This window comes from Rattus norvegicus, chromosome 4 (assembly GCF_036323735.1).
Source record: "Rattus norvegicus strain BN/NHsdMcwi chromosome 4, GRCr8, whole genome shotgun sequence".
In the NCBI taxonomy this organism is placed as follows: domain Eukaryota; kingdom Metazoa; phylum Chordata; class Mammalia; order Rodentia; family Muridae; genus Rattus; species Rattus norvegicus.
Genome location: NC_086022.1, coordinates 97,731,027 through 97,749,693, shown reverse-complemented (window position 1 = coordinate 97,749,693; position 18,667 = coordinate 97,731,027). Strand labels below are relative to the sequence as shown.

The following is an 18,667-nucleotide window of genomic DNA, read 5'->3' as shown; positions in this document are numbered from 1 at the left end:
GTACTATATAGTAGCTTTAGATGTGTACATGAAAGCAATCATCTAACTAGCAAAAAGATCTCTAGTGTTTTTATAATTACAACAGATATTTTTTTAAAAAAAATGTCAACTGACTAGTATTTAAAGCTTTGAATAAAATTCCTTCCCTATTTAATCAATAAATGTGGATAAAAATAACCTAGAAAACCTGGATTTTGCCTTAAAAGCATTCTATATATATCTAACTTTTTAATAAGTAGTGATGCTTCTGTTCAAAGAATCCATCAATTACCTAATTTTCTAATGGAGAAATGGAAACTGATATGTAACAACTATCAACTTGTGACCAAATCATAACATATGGAAAGTTCCTAACAAGAGAACTTGTTCTGGATTTTATGGATGGTGTTGCTGTTCCAAATTAAAGCTGGCTTTGAAATACTAAAAGTTGGGCTGGGGATTTAGCTCAGTGGTAGAGCGCTTACCTAGGAAGCGCAAGGCCCTGGGTTCGGTCCCCAGCTCCGAAAAAAAAAAGAACCAAAAAAAAAAAAAAAAAAAAAAAGAAATACTAAAAGTTAAGACATTTTTCATCTCAGTACACTTACCAGTGAGTGTCCTTTCGTTTTTATACTACCAAATAAAGATTGTTGATTATGAATAAACATTTTGATTTCGGGAGCTTTCATACACAAACACCACATGGCTAGCCTCTTATTTTATACAAGTTTAACTACTAGGCATTAACTGGCTTTAACTAATTCTGCCCACCTTGTTCAAGGAAAAGATAAAACCCACACCCACAAAACTATTTCACTGAACACAGGCTGTATCTATCAACAGTAAGTAGCTTACAAGTTCCAAAAGCAGTGTTTAGTTTTACTTTTAAAATGTATTCCTCATTCTAAAAGTAAATATAGGTGAATCAGATATAATTTGAACCTAATAAACCATGCATGAGCCAAACATTAATAAACCAATGTGTTTTGAATTTGTTCAAGTACTGACATTTCTATAAAGATTTAGTATATATCAGCTATCATGAGATGTGAAAAGAAAATTTTCAACTCCCAAATGAAAATATATAGTTAAAACACATAGTGGTTAGTATTCCCCACAGCATAAAATCTTATAAGTCAGAAGTTCACATGTCCCTGCTGACCATGTGTGAAAATGCAAAGCAGGTATTAAAACCAGTATTATGTCCAATATTTAAAACCAGCTTGTAACCAAAGGAACATCTAAATCCTTAATTAAAAAACACAAATGAAGTGAAAGCTTTAAACTGGTACACACTGTTCACACCTATATTTTCAAGTTTGGAAATGCATATTTGCAAGCAGCAATACAAAAGTATTCATGAAGAATGCATAATCTCTGAAAATTATGAAAACATCCCTGCTACCAATACATTTCTAAATACAAAACTGACTAACATATTTGTTACTTCTGTGTAGCTAGAGAAGTTCGTTTTCAAAACAGATAAAATTCAGTCTTTAGGTGTGAATGGTATGAATGACAGTCTTTTTTTTTTTTTTTTAATTCTTAGTTGTTTGGGATCCTTAAGCATGCAAAAGCTTTGAACAGGAGGGTCCACAAAGGAACCAGTGTTGTATTATGGCATCCAGTTAGGCCAGAGCGGGGAATGCCTCTGGGTCATCTACATCAGGAGCAGAAGCACTTGACTGGGGAGGGAAAAAACAAAAACAGAAGATTAGCCACAATTTTCAAATCTTGAAAATAGCCCACTAATGTCCATACATAGTATAATGTTAAGACACCATACAAAATAGATCAAAGCTTCTACTTTAAAAACAAAATTATAAACCAGAATAAAACTACATATACTTGCAAAGAGACTCTTCAATGAAATATTCTAATTTATCTGACATGCTAGGGATCATATGCAGGGCTTGTTGTACATGCTGGGTTATGTGTTTACCAGAGTTACATATTCCCTTCCTTCCCACCCTCTTCAGACAAGAGTTTGCCATTTGTAGCACAGGCCACGGTCAAATTCATGATCTGACCCATCTCCAAGTACTGGGATTATGGTTATGTGCTACCACGTCAAGCATACTTATGATTTCATATAAGTAAATTCTCATGGAACATGTGGGTTCTCACTTTACTAATTTTATACTTTTCACTTTGCAACATAATAGTATTATCAATATAAAAGCAGGCTTAATCATTGTGCAATTATCTAAATAGCACATTCAATGTGAGAAAAGAATCCAATTACAACCTGAGGGGAAAAACAAGTTATTGAAAAATCCTCTTCGGGGATTTAGCTCAGTGGTAGAGTGCTTGCCTAGCAAGCGTAAGGCCCTAGGTTCTGTCCTCAGCTCCGGGGAAAAAAAAAGAAAAAAGAAAAATCCTCATATATATGAAACCTTCATCTTTAAAAAAAGAGTCAGGAAAAAGTATCACGGATCACAAAACCCATTGCATTGCTACCACACCACTATATGCAGCCTCTAAAGCAGGTAGGGTGGTGGTCTCAACCTGTGGGTCATAACCCCTTTGTGATTGTGTTTGTGTAATGAACTTTTCACGGGGGTTAAATACTGGAGATCCACATTACAATTCACAACAGTTCGGCAAAAATAGTTATGAATCAGCAAGAAAAATCTTATGGTTGAGTGCTCACAACATAAGTATTAAAGGTCTGCAGCATTAGGAAGGTAGGGCTACTTAAAAAACACAAAACAGAGAAAAACAATTACTGAACCAGGTGTTGTGGTGTGGGTCTTTAAACCCAAAACTTGGGAGGCAAAGGCCAGCCTGGCCTACAGAATGGATTCCAGGACAGACTGGTTGTAAAATGAGACACAGTTTCAGAAACAAAAAAGCCCCCCAAATAAAAGTAAGATTTCAGGGTTCTGTGGTTTATTCCAACTGGACACTAAGATTATTCTTAATACTGTCAATAGGCAATTTTGAATTAAAAAACAACCCCTTGGGTATCTTTCAAAATTCTCACTGAGAACTTATTTTAGAGTGGGCATGGTAAGCAAATAGTCAAACTTTGGGAGGATGAAGCCTGACCACAGGTTTGGGAACAGCCTGACAGAGCACCCATGAACAAAAATATTGAATTCCACGTTTTTGTTTTTTTTTTAAGACAGAATCTTTCTGTGTAGTCCAGGCTGTCTAGAACTTATCTTGTAGACCAGGCTGTTATTGAACTTTCAGAGATCTGCCTATACTAAGAGCATATGCCACCACCACCTGGCATGAATCCCATTCTTAAATCATGGCATAGACTAGTGTCTCAGGAACTTCTGCAATCCTAAAATTGTTCTATACCTGGATTTACTCAGCAGTGAGGATATCCCTAAAGTAAAATTAACACCTGCATGTAAAAAGTATAACAGCATCCTGACAGGTAGAGAGTAAGAATTCAAAGTATAACAGCATCCTGACAGGTAGAGAGTAAGAATTCAATAGTATATTCAACTTATTGGTAGCACTACTCTAATCATTAAGGTACTTAAAAAAAAAAAGAAAAAGACGCATACATAAGGCCAGATGTGGTGGTGCATGGCTTTAAACCCAGGGCTCTACAGGCAGAGGCAGGCAGATGTGAGTTTAAAAATAGCCTGGTCTATATAGTGAGTTCCAGGCCTGCTAAACCTCCACAGTGAAACCTTGTCTCAAATGGTGTTTCTTGTTAATTCTTTATTTCTGTTTATGCCCCTTCCTCCAAAATATCTAGTCAGTAATCTCTTACAAATCTTAAACTGCTTAAAACAGAAAAGGCATCTTAAAATCACCTTATCAGTCCTGCTGCCACGATTAGGACGACCACCACGCCCACGTCCACCACGTCCTCCTCTGCCACCACGTCCTGGGCGGCCTAGGTCTCCAAAATTGATCTCCAGTTGAGACGTTATATCATTTGCTGGCTTCCGGAAATGATGGTCCATAACTGAATCTTCCGCATGAGCCTAAAATGTTAAGTAAAGCCCCCTGGGTAATGAATTTTTAACCATGCTTTCTCCCCTTAGAAGACAAGTCATCAATCCTGTACTCTGTGTGCATGAACATAACTACTATCTAGCTCAACAAGTAGTAAGTTCATTTGGGACTCAGGTAGTAACCATCTTTAACAAATATCTCTGAATTCCAGGTGATACCTGCCCTTGAATACTGGCATATAATGCAAGTGACAAGTTCCTACTCTAGTCCTGAATCTTCAGCAGTATTTGTAACATTTAAAACAGTTCCTTCAAATTGGGACTCCAATATGAGGCATGCAGTTTCTATTTGAGATTAATCTGAGGTTTGTTTTTTTTTAAATCTATATTCTTCAAAACTAGAACCTCCTACCCAAGGATGAATGTACACAACTTTAAGCTTCATTGTTTACATATGCAATTACATAGGCTGAACCTACCTACCTCAAAATACTAAATTTTTTGTTCACCATGATTTTTAAATCATGGTGCTCTGTGCAAATATTCCTCAATATGAAACATATTTGGTTTCAAGCATTTTAGACAAGGATTACTCATCCTTCACTGTTCCTCCACCTAAATTACCCTAAGTTCAAGTCAAACAGTACAAACTTTACATTAGAGACTCTTCGAACTATAAATTAATCCACTGAAGACTTTGATAATAAGGTGTTACAAAATTAAGATCTTTATATATAAGCTACATGTCTCAGCATAGAAGTAATAAAATATGACAATTTTAGAGTTTTGATTTCTTTGAAAAAACACAGAGATTATGGGAATGTTTTTGTTTTGATCCCTGGTATGACTACTTCAGATTGAACACAGCAGCGGCTGCAAACAGTTTATACAATTTTGACATTTGGAATTCTAGGTACTTTTCAGAAGATATATAAATTCTAGGACCCCCAAGAGGCGGGGTGGGTTGGTTCGTTGGGAATTTATATGCAAAGAAAAAACAAGAAATTAGGTATCCTGGTTGCAAAGATCAAACTTGTCCCAGGAACTCAACACACTTAATTAGAAGTATTCTGATATCCCCCTTTCCAATCCCTGAATACATTCAGGATCTCTTTCCTTTCCTTACTTTTCCTCTCCTATGTAGGGGCTGAAAAGGTAGAAGGAAAAAAAGAACCCACAAACTAGCAAAAATAATGGCTACAATAAAAGAACTTGAAACTTCCTAATGCCTGGATTTTATATATTCTAGATGAAATTAGTTTTAAGCCTTGGCTGAAAAGTTTCCTTAACACTAATCAAAGTTGACGTCTTATTCTTGATACGCATAAAACCTATTTTTGAAGGATTATGTATACACTATCTGTTCTAGCTACCTGAAATATCACAGGTGCCATTACTTTAAAACACAAACACTTTCTTTACACTAGTTTCTGTATACTGATACACAAATTAAATTCCATCCCTTTAGTTATGACAACATGGTTTAATGGCATTAGGTTTAAGGAAATCTAAAAGTCATATATATGAATCTACAACAGCACCAAATAAATAAAAATCATTCTTATAGCTTGTGTGGTTTGAATGTTTGGTATTTCAAACCACTGATGCCATTTATTAACTTTCTAGAGCACAGAAGCAAAACAAGCTCAAGTGATACATTCGAACCAGGATGGGTTTACTACAAAGGTGTTTAGATACTCAGATTACATTCTTAACTTTTACGTTGAATTCTGGAATGTGATGATACCCACACTCCTATCTCTCTAGAGGACCTAGGATGTCAATCCTGCTCTGACCTCAGCTCTGCCAATACAACAATTAAGTTTAAGTTTATCATTCCCCAAAGCTCATTTCCTTCTTCTCAGAACCACCTGACTATGTCAGATAGGTCATATCCGTGTTAAATAAACCAGTAAGTTCATGTTTAAACAAGTATTCATATCACAAAGATAAAATGTGACTTGATAAGGATGTCAGTTTCAATGTTTTAAAACCAATTGTGTATTTCATATTTTTCAAAAATCAAGTTTTCTTACTTCACAGAAAATACAGCAGTCCTCAATATTTGCCAAAGATATTAATACAGAAAATGCCTGAAACCAGACAATACCAAACCCTACACTACTAATGGGCAAATAGACACAATGCACATACAGTTGTAAATCAATGATTCACACCCTCAGTGAGGCATTACAGAAAAATAAATGCTAAGCCTTTACCACACTGTGCAGAATGACATGCAATATAAAATTATAGAGTTCTATAACTTTCTGTTTATTATTTTAAATTTATTAGTGTAACTGAAAGCAGGCAAAAATCACATAAATAGGACTGCTGTAGTTTTCTGCCATGTTCAGAGTAAAATATTTTAAATTGGGACACACATCTTAATACATCAATGAATTATACATTGTCACACTAGCTTTTTCATACTAACACGTTATTCTTTTAAATGGCAATTTCTACAATGATTCTCACAGTTCAATCAGGATTTCCACCTACATCGTTCTACTCATACAACATACAAACAATTTTATCTTCAAGAACTAGGGTAAGAAAAACTCATTCTAATGAAACAAGATGTATTTTAAGACATTTCAAACAATTTCCATTTATATCTTTTTTTTAAAGATTTTTTATTTATTATATATGAGTAAACTTCAACTGTTTTCAGACACACCAGAAGAGGGCATCAGATCTCATTACAGATGGTTGTGAGCCACCATGTGGCTACTAGGATTTGAACTCAGGACCTCTAGAAGAGCAATCGGTGCTCTTAACCTCTGAGCCATTTCTCTAGCCCTCCATTTATATCTTTAGGATTTATAAAAATCATCCCTTCTCTAAAACCAACTCTATTTAACTTCAATTGTATTTAAACAATGTTTCTCACATTGGCCTAAGCCATGAGAGTGTCTAATAAAACTAAACTGTATTAAGAAATTCAGAGTTAAGGGTCGTGATTCAATGGCAGGAAATATAAAATATGCTTTAACATGTTTGAAGCCCTGGGTTCAATCCAATATCAAAAGTAAGTGGATAAACAAAATCTCATTAAATTAATCTTGTAAATTATAGACAGGCTGCCTTAACATTTAACTTAACTTTTTATGAGTTTGAATTTCTGACACAGCCCAATTTATGACATGAGTAAATTCATGTATCAAAAAGGCCAGCAAAAACAGCTAAAGAAAAATAATTTAGGGGCTGGAGAGATGGCTCAGTGGTTAAGAGCACTGACTGCTCTTCCAGAGGTCCTGAGTTCAAATCCCAGCAACCACATGGTGGTTTACAACCATCTGTAATGAGATCCGATGCCCTCTTCTGGTGTGCCTGAAGACAGCTACAGTGTACTTATATATAAAATAAGTAAATAAATAAATCTTTAAAAAAAAAGAAAAGAAAAATAATTTATAAGAAATGTGTTTGGCCAGATTCATATTTATATAAGCCTTAGCCATCAACATGACTTTCTCGAAAATTTACATTAGTTCCCATGTTTCTTAGATAGGTAAAAAATACCAACATTGTGAAAAGGTTTCTTTCTCAGCAAGTTCCTGTATCAAATAAGACTAAAGTAAGGCTTAAGGACTGGAGAGACCTTGGCTCAGGGATTAAAAGCACTGACTGCACTTACAGAGGTCCTGAGTTCAATTCCCAGCAACTACATGGTGGCTCACAACCATCTGTAATGGGATCTGATGCCCTCTTCTGCTGTGTCAACAACTACAGTGTACTCGTGTAAATAAAATAAATAAATCATTTTTTAAAAAGCTTAAAAACCTATCATATTAACCAAGCAGTTGAGGCCTTTAATCCTAGCACTTAGAGTCAGAAGCCGGTGAATCTGAAGTTCAAGGCCAGATCTGCCTACAAAGCAAGTTCCAAAACAGCCAGAGTTACACACAGGAAGAAATCCCTATCTCCAAAAAAAAAAAAAAAAAAAAAGTTATCCATATTCATTAAAAACAAAAATAATTCAAATCACATCTGAACAAATTTAAACAATACCTCTTCACTTTTTGATTTATGCAGAACAAATCCCTTTTTCCATTGTCCATCAGCACCTTCATTTGGTTTTCGGATATTAAATTCTACTTTTGCTCGGTCTTTATTTTGAATAGCTTTCCACTCATCCAAAGTCATCTCTTTTGGACCCTCTTCCTTAACCTCTTCAACTTCGTTCTCCCTGTTAAAAAGATTTACATTTTATGCCTGGTGGCAGCAGATACCAATTTGTAGAAAAATGGTTAAGAGCACTGACTTGACACACACAGGATAACTCACTACTCCCTCTAACTCCAGTTCCAGGAGATGGAAAGCCCTCTTCTGAACTACACAGACAACAGGTAAGTAAAGTACAATACACAGATGTAGGCAAAATACATAAATCAAAATTTTAAAATATGTATTTCAAATTATAAGAAACAAATCGTTAGTAATCTGCAAGAAAGACCATCAAAAGTAGAACCAGCTTTCTACATAAGCCAGTGACCGTGACCAATATGCAACAGGGTAGAGACCACCAGTCTACTTGCCCACTTGTGTATACAAATTAACTTGCCTTCTTAAATGAATAGTTCCCCTAAACTGCCTTATTAACCCATTATTACACATTTCTTTCAAACTATATTTTAAACTGTACCATCTTGTCTAAATAATTTCATTGTCTACTTTCTCCCAAAACAGTGAGTGTATGCAGTGCATCAGGTGTTCACCGTGCATGTCCATGTAAAGGCCAAAGGTCAATGTTGGCATCTTCCTTGGGCTCTAAAAACCTTCCCATCCTCACTAAAAGGGTAAGGCTGGTCAGATGTGCACCCATTCCTGGGTTTTACGTGGGTACTAGCCAAGGTCTTGAAGCTTGAGCAGCAGGTGCTTTACTGACTGAACCAACACCACCTCATCTTTTATTTCATAAAGGAGACCATTATATCTAATGCTCTCCTACTTTAGCACTCAAGGCAAGTATAAAAACCTAATTTCTACAAATCTGAAATTCTACATAATTCTCAACTCAAACCAACCAACCTAACACATGGACAGGAGACTGAGGTTTCACTAGTAATGGACTGTCCACAAAACAAACTAGTTTCAGTATTTATACCAAAACAGTTATTTCTCAATGTAATTGTTAGGTTTTAACTGTTTTAATTATCTGTTCCCCTTTCTACATAAAGCTCAGGCCTAGGGATCCAATATCTTAGTCTAATTCTAAATGTCACCAAACAAATCATTTGCTATTTTGGGGAGCTCTGCTTCTTTCCAAAGATAGCAAGTGATTTGGTTTAGCATCATTGCTAAAATATCTTTATGTAGTTCTTTATATTTGGACAGATTCTAGATTCTGTCTTATAACTTCCTGAAGTAAACTGACATTCGATTTGACAGGACATTGAATAAAGTTATCAATTAATTTTCCAAATAGAACTAAAGCCCTGGAATTGCCCTAATGATTCACTAATTCTGGCAATAATACCTACCTTTAAAAACTACCTAAGTTTTGCTTACTTCAACTATCCTTACACTTGGTTTCCCCCTACTTCACTAAGAGTAGACTACTCTTAACATGGTGACCATGATCTTCATTAGAAATAATTGTCCCAACTGCTCCTGGGCCCTGACCAGAGAAATCCTTTCTAATATTCCATGAATACATAATTTTCTCTGAGAAACACTCTTTGAGAATCAATCTGAAAGTGACTCAAAATTGTTTAATAAGGAGAAAGGATATGTTTACTACTGTGAGAGGTACCATTAATCCCCATTATGCTTACCCCTCCAAGTAACACATTTCATATATACATTCTTGTTATGTTTTTCAAGATAGGGCTTCTCTGGGTAGCACTGGCTGTCCTGAACAACTCTCACCTCAAACTCAGGTTATCTACCTGCCCCTGCTTCCTAAGTGCTGAGATTGAAGGTGTGCACCACCAACCAACACAATAAAAATTCTCAATGTAAAAGACTATCTATTTCTATTTACTTTTGTATATTCCAGTGATATTCCTTATTCCAACAAGCTCACAAAATACAACGCTTAGGAGTTGCTCACCAAAATAGCACTTTACATTTCTATTGTTTTCTCTCATGTAGTTTCAGAGGATCTCAAACTTGCTATGTAGTCCCGGCTGGCCTTGAATTCCTGATCATCTTGCATCCACCTCCTAAGTGCTATAATTATGGGTTTATGTCATCATGCCCGGCTACCAGAGCTACTCTTTTGAAGCTAAGAAAGAATACTCCTTTGATTCATCTAACGTGGCCTGAGAATCACTGTCCTACATAAAATGACACAGACCCAACACAGTTCCAAATAACAGAAAACCTAAAAATGAATCCATGTATTTACAGCCATTTGATTTTTTTTACATAAGGTTCCAAGAACATACACGCCGAAGAATGACAATCTCTTCACTAAATGATACTAGGAAACATAGGCTTTCTCCTATGCTCTATATGAAAATTAATTCTTTAACAGTTAAATATTTTAAATAAATGGATTGAAATGAAAAGTGGTGACACATGCCTTTAATCCCAGCTCTAAAGACAAAAGGAAAGCAGATTTTATAAACTAAAGCCAGCCTAGGCTACATATTTGAGTTCTAGGCCAGCATTACAAAAATAGTGAGACCCTTTATAAAAAACCAAACAGAACTTGAGAAATGGTTTAGCAGTTAACCACTCTTCCTGAGAACCCAGATTTGAACATTAGTACCTCCATACTTGCTATCATCTACAACTGCATATCCAGATCTAATGACCTCCTATGGACACTGCGCATGCATGTCTTGTATATACAAACATCCACATAAAGCATCTATACCCACAAAATTAAAAATAACAACAAAGTTCAAGTGGCAAGAAAACTTCAGGAGGGTTGGAAAGACGGCTCAGCAGTTAAGAGCACTGACTGCTCTTCCAGAGGTCCTGAGTTCAATTCCCAGCAACCACATGGTGGCTCACAACCATCTATAATGGGATCTGATGCCCTCTTCTGGTGTGTCTGAAGACAGTAACCACTGTACTCATAATAAAATAAATCTTAAAGGAAAAAAAATTACTGGTCTGGCGAAGGACCCCAAAAGGCAAGGAAACAAAAGAATGTGCACAGATAGAAGAAAATACATCATAACCTATTAACCAACAAGAAATTCAAACAGTTCAACAACAACAACCAAAAAAAAAAGGAAGATGAGTAAATGAGGGGGCCAGTCAGACTAGTCTACAAGTGAGTTCTAGGGCAGCCAGAGTTGTTACACAGAAAAGAAAAAAAAAAAAAAAACCTGTCCAGAAAAGACAAAAAAGGGGGAAAGAGTGTGTGCATGTGGCATGGTGGTGGTGATTTGTTTTTTAAAACAAATACAAATGGCCACAAAGGATATGAAAAAAGGTTCAACATCAGTAATTATCAGTGGGGGAAAAAAACAATAGGGCTGGGGATGTAACTCGGATGACAGTGTATACCAAGGACAGATGAGATCCTAAGAGTCCTGGCAATGGGAACTAGACAGGACTGGGAACACCTGGAATCCCTGCACTTTGAAAGGATCATACATAAGCAAAGTAATCCTTCATTACATGCTTCTGAGGGAAATCAGAGCTACAAGAGACTATGACTATAAAAAACAAAACATCAAAACCACAGTATAATTTCATTCTAGTCATAAATGGCTATTAACAAAGAAAGAAATGCTGGTGAGAGTTCACAGAAAATACTCCAAATCGTATCACAAATGTACATTCAAACAACCACAATGGAAATCAAAGACTCTTAAAAGAATAAAAACCTAGAAACAGACCTGACAATTTCACCAGCATGAATCAACATGTATTTATTACCCCAGATTAAGCACATACAAAAAGAAATTATTCTAGTTGCCTGGTGGGCCAATGAGTTTCACTAGTTATTTATAGGAGTATGGGTAAGGGTTTATTTACAGTAGCAATCATTAATGGCTTACACATATTCAGAGAAGATAGGGGTCGTCCTTAGACCACCTGGCAAGCTTCACTAGAACCAATGTTTAGCGGCAGCTACTCTGATTTCAAGACCACAATGCTCAAGTCATAACACAGTAGATTGAGTTCCACAGCATAAAATCAGTGTGCCAAAAATACACCTAATATCCCGTTGTTTACTGTAGCACTAGACTATCCAGGGAGCACAACACCCTCTACTGGCCTCATAGATGCTGCATGAATGCAGTGTACTTAACACACATGCAGGCCAACACTCAGACACATGAAATTTTAAGAATGCTAATGAGCTAAAACATTCTCGTTGCTTTTTAGTTTCAAATAATTTGCTGCTCAAAATTCATATTAATAAAAAAACTTAAATTGGACCTAATTTACCAAGTCTTTTCAAGTTGTCTAGTTTTAGTATATATAACTAAATGTTGAGATTACTTTGAACTATGACTAACTAAACACTACAAATACCTCTTACACCAAAACTTGGTTCAGTTAATAATCCTACCTATTCAGAGTAAGAACAGTTATCACCAGATCCTATCAGCAAGCTTTGTTCCTTTCCCTTTATGATTAGCTCTAAAAGGCTTTACTTACAATACATATAGTCCTTAATATATGGAACAGCACAATTATCAGACTTATTTCCACGCTGGATTATTACTTCCTGACACAAAACCACTTACTTATTTTCAGTGTCTGCCACTGGGTGCTCTTCACCTTCGGGTGTTTCCTCAGTCACATTTGATTGCTCCAAATCACTGCAATTATAAGATATTTGTTTCTGAATGTATTTGGGTGACTCTCTAAGGAAAGAAAGAAGAAAGGCATCTAGGTCCATTTACATGTAGCCAAAATTCTTTCATACCAAAGTAAAAACTTTTACATTTTTATATATTTTCTACTAATTTTACTCTCCAGTAGACCTCCAAGAGAAAACAAATTATTAAATTACCTTACACACTTTTAAAACAAGGCTTTCTAAGTCAGACACAGCAGTAGAAGGCTGTAATTACATAGCAAGTTCAAGGCTAGTCTCAACTACAGAAAACCCATCTCAAAAAAAATCCAAAATAAACCAAGAGAGGAAGAAGCCTTATCAAATTTTGTAAGAACAAGACTACAACAGCTACAGTTAGAACTATATTCCCAGCATCCTCATCACGGGGCTTTCAGGACTGTACACACATCCTTTATCAAAATAAAACTATTAATATACCTAAGTATAAAAAAATTGCTCATCTAATATAAACATATCCTATAAGACACTGTAAGGTGGGGCAGGAGAAATGGCTCAGTGGTTAAGAGCACTGACTTCTCTTCCAGAGGTCCTGAGTTCAATTCCCAGCAACCACATGGTGGCTCACAACCACCTATAATGGGATCTGATGCCTCTTCTGGTGTATCTGAAGACAGCTACAATGTACTTATATATAATAAATGAATAAATATTTTTAAAAAAAAAGGCACCGTAAGGTTATATATAGCTTTAAGACAAAACATTCATTCTTGCTTCAGGAACAAAATCTAAGTTACTGATAATCTAGCACTTTTGGTTTCATTGAAATTGTTTTATTTATCTTAAAAGAAAAATCAGAATACCAACGTTAATTCATCTTTGACAGTTCCCCAGTTGTGAGATCCGCTACCTCCACGTTTGTCCTCATGCTTCAGGCCACTGTAATGTGAAAAAGAACTAACAAAACTGAGTTAACATTATACTCTTTAGTTCTAGAAATTCAAATTTTGTTTTTATTAAATATGCACATTTAAATCTCATACATACAACAATCAATATAAGACTTACGATCTATCACTTCCACTATGCCTATCAAATTCACGCTTGCCACGAGAATCAAATCCATCACCTCGGCCCATTCCACGGCCACGGCCACCTCGACCCCTTCCAAGACCACCTCGGCCTCGGATAGGCCGTTCGATGATCGGTCTGCAAAGCAAATTAAAAAATTGTTATCTCTAGTGTTTCCAGAAACTGGAAAAATCCACTCCAAGCTTGAAAATATAGAATATGCTCACTGGCTCATAACCGAACAAGTAAATATATGGTATAGAAAATTCCAAGTTAATTTCTACTCACATATGGGAGGATTAAAAGCTGCTTTGCTACTGTTTAAAGCACTGCTGCTGGAACACACTCACTTACTGACTCACTGCAGGTCACGCTGCTACTTACCGACCTATATACACAAAACTACAGTGACACGGAGCTCGCCTCAAACTCAAGGTCTGCACAGAGGAAGGAAAAACTCGATACGGACTTAATTAAAATATACTATTAAGAAATCTAACTTAAAATATGTTGTCGAAAATGTAAATATACCACATATTTAATTTCTCTGAAATACACAAAGTAATCACTCCAACTACTCTAGCAGTATGCCCAACTCATAGCTTTACATTAAGATCTAACTATAGGGTGATAAAGCAAGAAAACCTTATTTAATGCTTACCTATCAACTGAAAATTCACCTCCTTCACCTTTTTCTTCAAGTGGCTTTTCAAATCTTCTTTCACGAGGTGGTCGCCTTTCTGGTCTCCTATCAATTATTTTCCCATCACCCTGAAGTTGTTGATCAGGTCTTCTTCCAACTCGCCTTATTCCTTATGACAAATAACCAACATAAGCAAATCATCTTTATAATACAAAACGTTGAGGCTAGACTAGTAGAGCTGATCTGTATCATCTATGTATATTTAACAAACTAGAATATTCTTATTCAACAGTAAACCTCTCAAACTTCATTTACAAGCATTCTGTAACTGACACAAATCACTAGGTACCATCACTCCTTTAGTTTCCAAGTCAAAGTTTCTTACTACAAAATGTCAAACTTACAGATAGTTCAATCAAGGGATATATTTTTAACTTTTAATACAAAGCTAATACCAGTAGCCATTCATAAATAACCAAGCACTGGATATTCACTAAATTTGCTGCACTGAAGAATGAAATTCACCCAATAGAGAATTCTTGATTCTATAAAATTGTAATTCTGAAAGGAAAACAAAAGGCACTTATGAGTTCTAGAAACAATTTAAGACAGCTATACTACAACATCAACACTAGGCAGGTTTAAAAACTCAAGGCCAATCTGGATTACAGAGAAACCATGTCCCATCTCCATCCCAAATAAGCAGAGCTATTTAATCAGTGGGAGTTAAAAAAAAAAACCCACCTTTCTCAGACCCAAAACATTCAAAGTCCAAGTATATGTACACATATCTCTATACACATTCCCAATTTTTTAATACTACTGTGTAATCAGTAGGAAACTTCATTATTAGTATAGCTGGTCTTTTTCTAAGTCTGCTCTTACAAATATCTATTTTCAAAGCATCTTCACAAATCAGACACAGGAAGATCTTTTAGCAATTACATTCTAAGGAGGCTGCAACTGTGGCTCATTACCTGGGTGTCAGTAACATGCACAGCCCTGAGCCACAGAACCCACTCTCAAAACAAGAAAATAGAAAACTTATGGCACTAACTGATATTTAAAGCATTAACTAATTTTTCTGCCTTAATTTTTTTCTGACAACATAGGAAACTCACAAAAAAAACAACTGAAATAAATTGAATTATTGGTAGTCTTAAGGACAAGTTGATAGTTAAACACATGCCTAACACTTCAGATATGCTCTAATAGGTGTTGACAGTCCAAAAAACAATATCAGCTGAGAAACTGTTTTTGTAAAATCTTAAATAATGTGACTAATTCTAAGAAAATGGAACACCCTCAAGATATATTCAGATATCTTAATTATAGTCGTCCAGTTAAGATGAAATTCGTTAACATTTAAAATTCAGCCTCTGTAAATTCTCAAGGCAAGCCTTAAATGTAGCCCTTACACCAAAACATTTACATAAATGTCATCAGACGTATAGTATATTGGGGTGGAGCTATAGAACCAGCTCAATCCTTGTAATGATAACCAAGCTAAACACACCCAAGGAACAATGGCTTGCTTTGCCACCCAATACTCACTATGAGGCCTACACAATCAGAAAAACTTAGTAAACTAATCAAGGGGTTGGGAGTGTATGTAGCTCAGTGAGAGCTGCTTTCGCTTAGTTTGCAAAACGCTGGGTTCTGCCACTATCAACACAAAATATAAATTCATTTACTGAAAAATACTTTTAAAAAAGCAAGCAAGTTCCTTTTATTGTACTTACCAGATACTTGAGTTCTTAACTGCACTAATATCCAGTTGTTTGTTATTTTGCTAAACCCAAAAACCTGATCTACACTTAATGACATTTTGCCAATTCTCAAGTTCTTCAAATAGACAAAGCTTCAAAACTTATGTAAGAAAAACATTACATTTCAGCATTGTTGTGAGACACAGAACCCACAAGTTAACAATTGTTTCCATTCTTAGAGGTAGGCACTTTGTTTACAAGCCTACGAACCACCACCCAATACATAGCACTGACTGGCATTTTTATTCGAAATTCCCCCTTATGTATATATGACCTTGTTTGTTTAAAAGCAACTCTGGTTTAAGAGTGATCTAAGGGTTTGGGATGTGGAATGCAAAATTTTCCCCAGCACAGACAAGGTTCAATTCCCAATACAAGTCACCGAAGACTAAGAAAAAAATATTGACTACAAATGTGAAAAAGTCTTCTCAAGAAGTAAGTGACAAACATAATCCTGACTATAAATAAAAATGCCCTACATTGATGACTTATAATGCTAGTTTACAGACAAGATCATAAATTGGCTTCGTGGTGAAAATTGAATTTAAAATCACATTTCATGCTTTGAACATTTTTAATGAGTTCATATACCTTAAGTGTTTTATTTACTCAACTTATTCTTGTACTTTCGTGAATTACAGTCATCAAGGAAGTAAATTTTAGCAGTTTAAAATACACCAACCAGTGTCCCTAACACAGGAATTAAATCTTATTCAACTACGTAATGTAGTTTAATGAGCTTAATCGGCTCAGTACTTCTGCCCAAGTGATCTATGCTTCCAAATCTATTACTAACAGAAGAATTCTTCCCTTTTATAAATCTACTAGGTACTGGACGTTTTACTTTAAGCCTTTACTAAAAGACACCACCACCCACAAAAAACCTAAAAGCTAACCCAAGCTAATGAGAAACAATTCCTTTCATGAGCACGTGGCAGTAAGAGGCACTTAAACATAATAGCAGTTTTAAAGATTCACAGGTTATTCTATGCCTACTCGCTATTGATATTCCACTTTCTTAGCCCCCAACTGCTTTGCCTTTTCACCCACAATAAGCCAGTAGTGGAGAAGAATGATAAAATCAAAACCATGAAACTTCTAGTGCCCTGGAAGAGCCAATGAAGACCCGACCACGCTTTACGCACGTGCGGAGGTAAAGCTGCAGACTGAGCTTTGCTGCCGGGACGTGACAGGCTGGGCACTCATTTCGCCCACGAGGCCAAGAGCAGGCAAAGCCCTATGACCTAGGGGCTCCAGGGATTTTGAAGAAGGGATGGAGACATGAGATGGGTTCTGCTAATGACCAGTCTTTATTCAGAACTCCCTCTAAAAGGACTGCGGCCAAATTCTCCTCTCCAACACTTTAATTCACTCCCGTAAGTTATACTAAGTACTAGCACAGGAGCGCAAGGGCACAACAGACCGCACACGTGGGACACAAACAGCAACTCCTTCCACTCTTAACAGTGTCCCAAACACAGACGCAGCCCAAGTGGAAACTCCGCTCCCAGGCCTTCCCTTGAGGGTCCGCGCCATTGTGGGACAAGATGGCAGGGCAGGAGCCCACAGTAGGCAGCGGCAGCCAGGAGCACGCCGGGCAGGAAGCAGTGCCCGCGCAGCTCCCGGGCGCGTTGAGCCAGGAGGCGAGCGCCCGGCAGGAATCGGCGGGAACGCCCGGGCCGCCCTCCCAGAGCACGCTCAGTCAGCCCGAGGCGGGAAGGCTCCCGCCGAGCCTGCGAGCAGCGTGGACTGCAGACCAGCCACGCTCTCCGGACCGTGAGGGGCTCCGAGGGCTTCGCGGCTCCACCAGCTGCACGAGGAAGCAGCGGCGCACGCCCCCGTCCTGCCCGCCAGCCCGGGTTCCCCACCGCCTCGCCCGGCTTTACCTTCTTTCTTAAGCGCCACCGGCGGCTGCGTCTCCTCCTTTTTGTCAGCCACGCCGACGCTGGGGGGCAGCGGGTTCTTGCGGTCTTTCTGGGACTCTTTCCGCAACTGTTTGCCTGCCGCGTTGGAGTTGGTCTGGGCCGCGGCCTGAGCCGCGCTCTTGGCCCCGGGGCCCCCAACGCCGCCCCCGCCGGCTTCTTTTTTCTTGTTCTCTGCTGCCTTCAGTACCTCGAAAGGGTCCGATTCGTCGTCAAATAGCTGGTCGAATCGGTTGGTGACCACGCAGCCGAAGCCTTCCTGTAGGTGCCCAGGCATGATGGTGGCTCGGCGGCGCGTTCCTCCACGGATTGCAGCGGACCGCGCCGAGCCAAAAGCGCCTGCTTCAGCTCTTCCCACAAGATGGCCGGGCCGAGAGAGGGGGGCCGCCTTCTCTTCCGGCGCCAGGCACACATCCGGGAGCGGCCTACGCCGCACAGCACCATGGGGCGTGTAGGCCACAGCCGACTATCCTGAGGTGTCTGCCTACTCCTGAACCACAACTCCCAGCGTGCACCGCGCAACAACTCTTCGCGCGCGCCTGAGAGGCGGGATCTCAGGGAAAGAGTGCAGCGTGCTCGCTGAAGGTGGGGAAGCGAGTACGGGGCGGAGTTCTGCCACCTGCTCTTGTCACCCTTAAACTCTCGGTCTT

The 18,667-nt window shown here is 37.8% G+C and overlaps 1 protein-coding gene and 1 long non-coding RNA gene across 6 annotated transcripts; one reads left to right on the top strand and one right to left on the bottom strand.

Annotated features, from left to right (window-relative positions):
• Window positions 1-1,255: 1,255 nt before the first annotated feature.
• On the bottom strand, window positions 1,256-18,494 carry Serbp1 (Serpine1 mRNA binding protein 1). Of its 5 annotated transcripts, none has more exons than XM_006236616.4 (8): window positions 17,982-18,494; window positions 14,345-14,495; window positions 13,681-13,821; window positions 13,480-13,569; window positions 12,560-12,679; window positions 7,911-8,088; window positions 3,756-3,929; window positions 1,256-1,661 (listed from the first exon to the last, which is right to left on the bottom strand). In XM_006236616.4, exons 1-8 carry the CDS (start codon window positions 18,292-18,294, stop codon window positions 1,605-1,607), a joined length of 1,224 nt encoding a protein of 407 aa, XP_006236678.1. In that variant the 5' UTR covers window positions 18,295-18,494; the 3' UTR covers window positions 1,256-1,604. The 5 variants fall into 5 exon arrangements, with proteins under 5 accessions (XP_006236678.1, XP_006236679.1, XP_006236680.1 ...); XM_006236617.4 differs by having other exon boundaries at window positions 13,480-13,551; XM_006236618.4 differs by having other exon boundaries at window positions 12,560-12,634; window positions 13,480-13,551.
• LOC120102291 (uncharacterized) lies at window positions 1,873-3,732 on the top strand. Its single transcript, XR_005503626.2, has 2 exons — window positions 1,873-3,367; window positions 3,408-3,732. It is a non-coding gene; the product is annotated as an uncharacterized LOC120102291 (long non-coding RNA).
• Window positions 18,495-18,667: the final 173 nt, after the last annotated feature.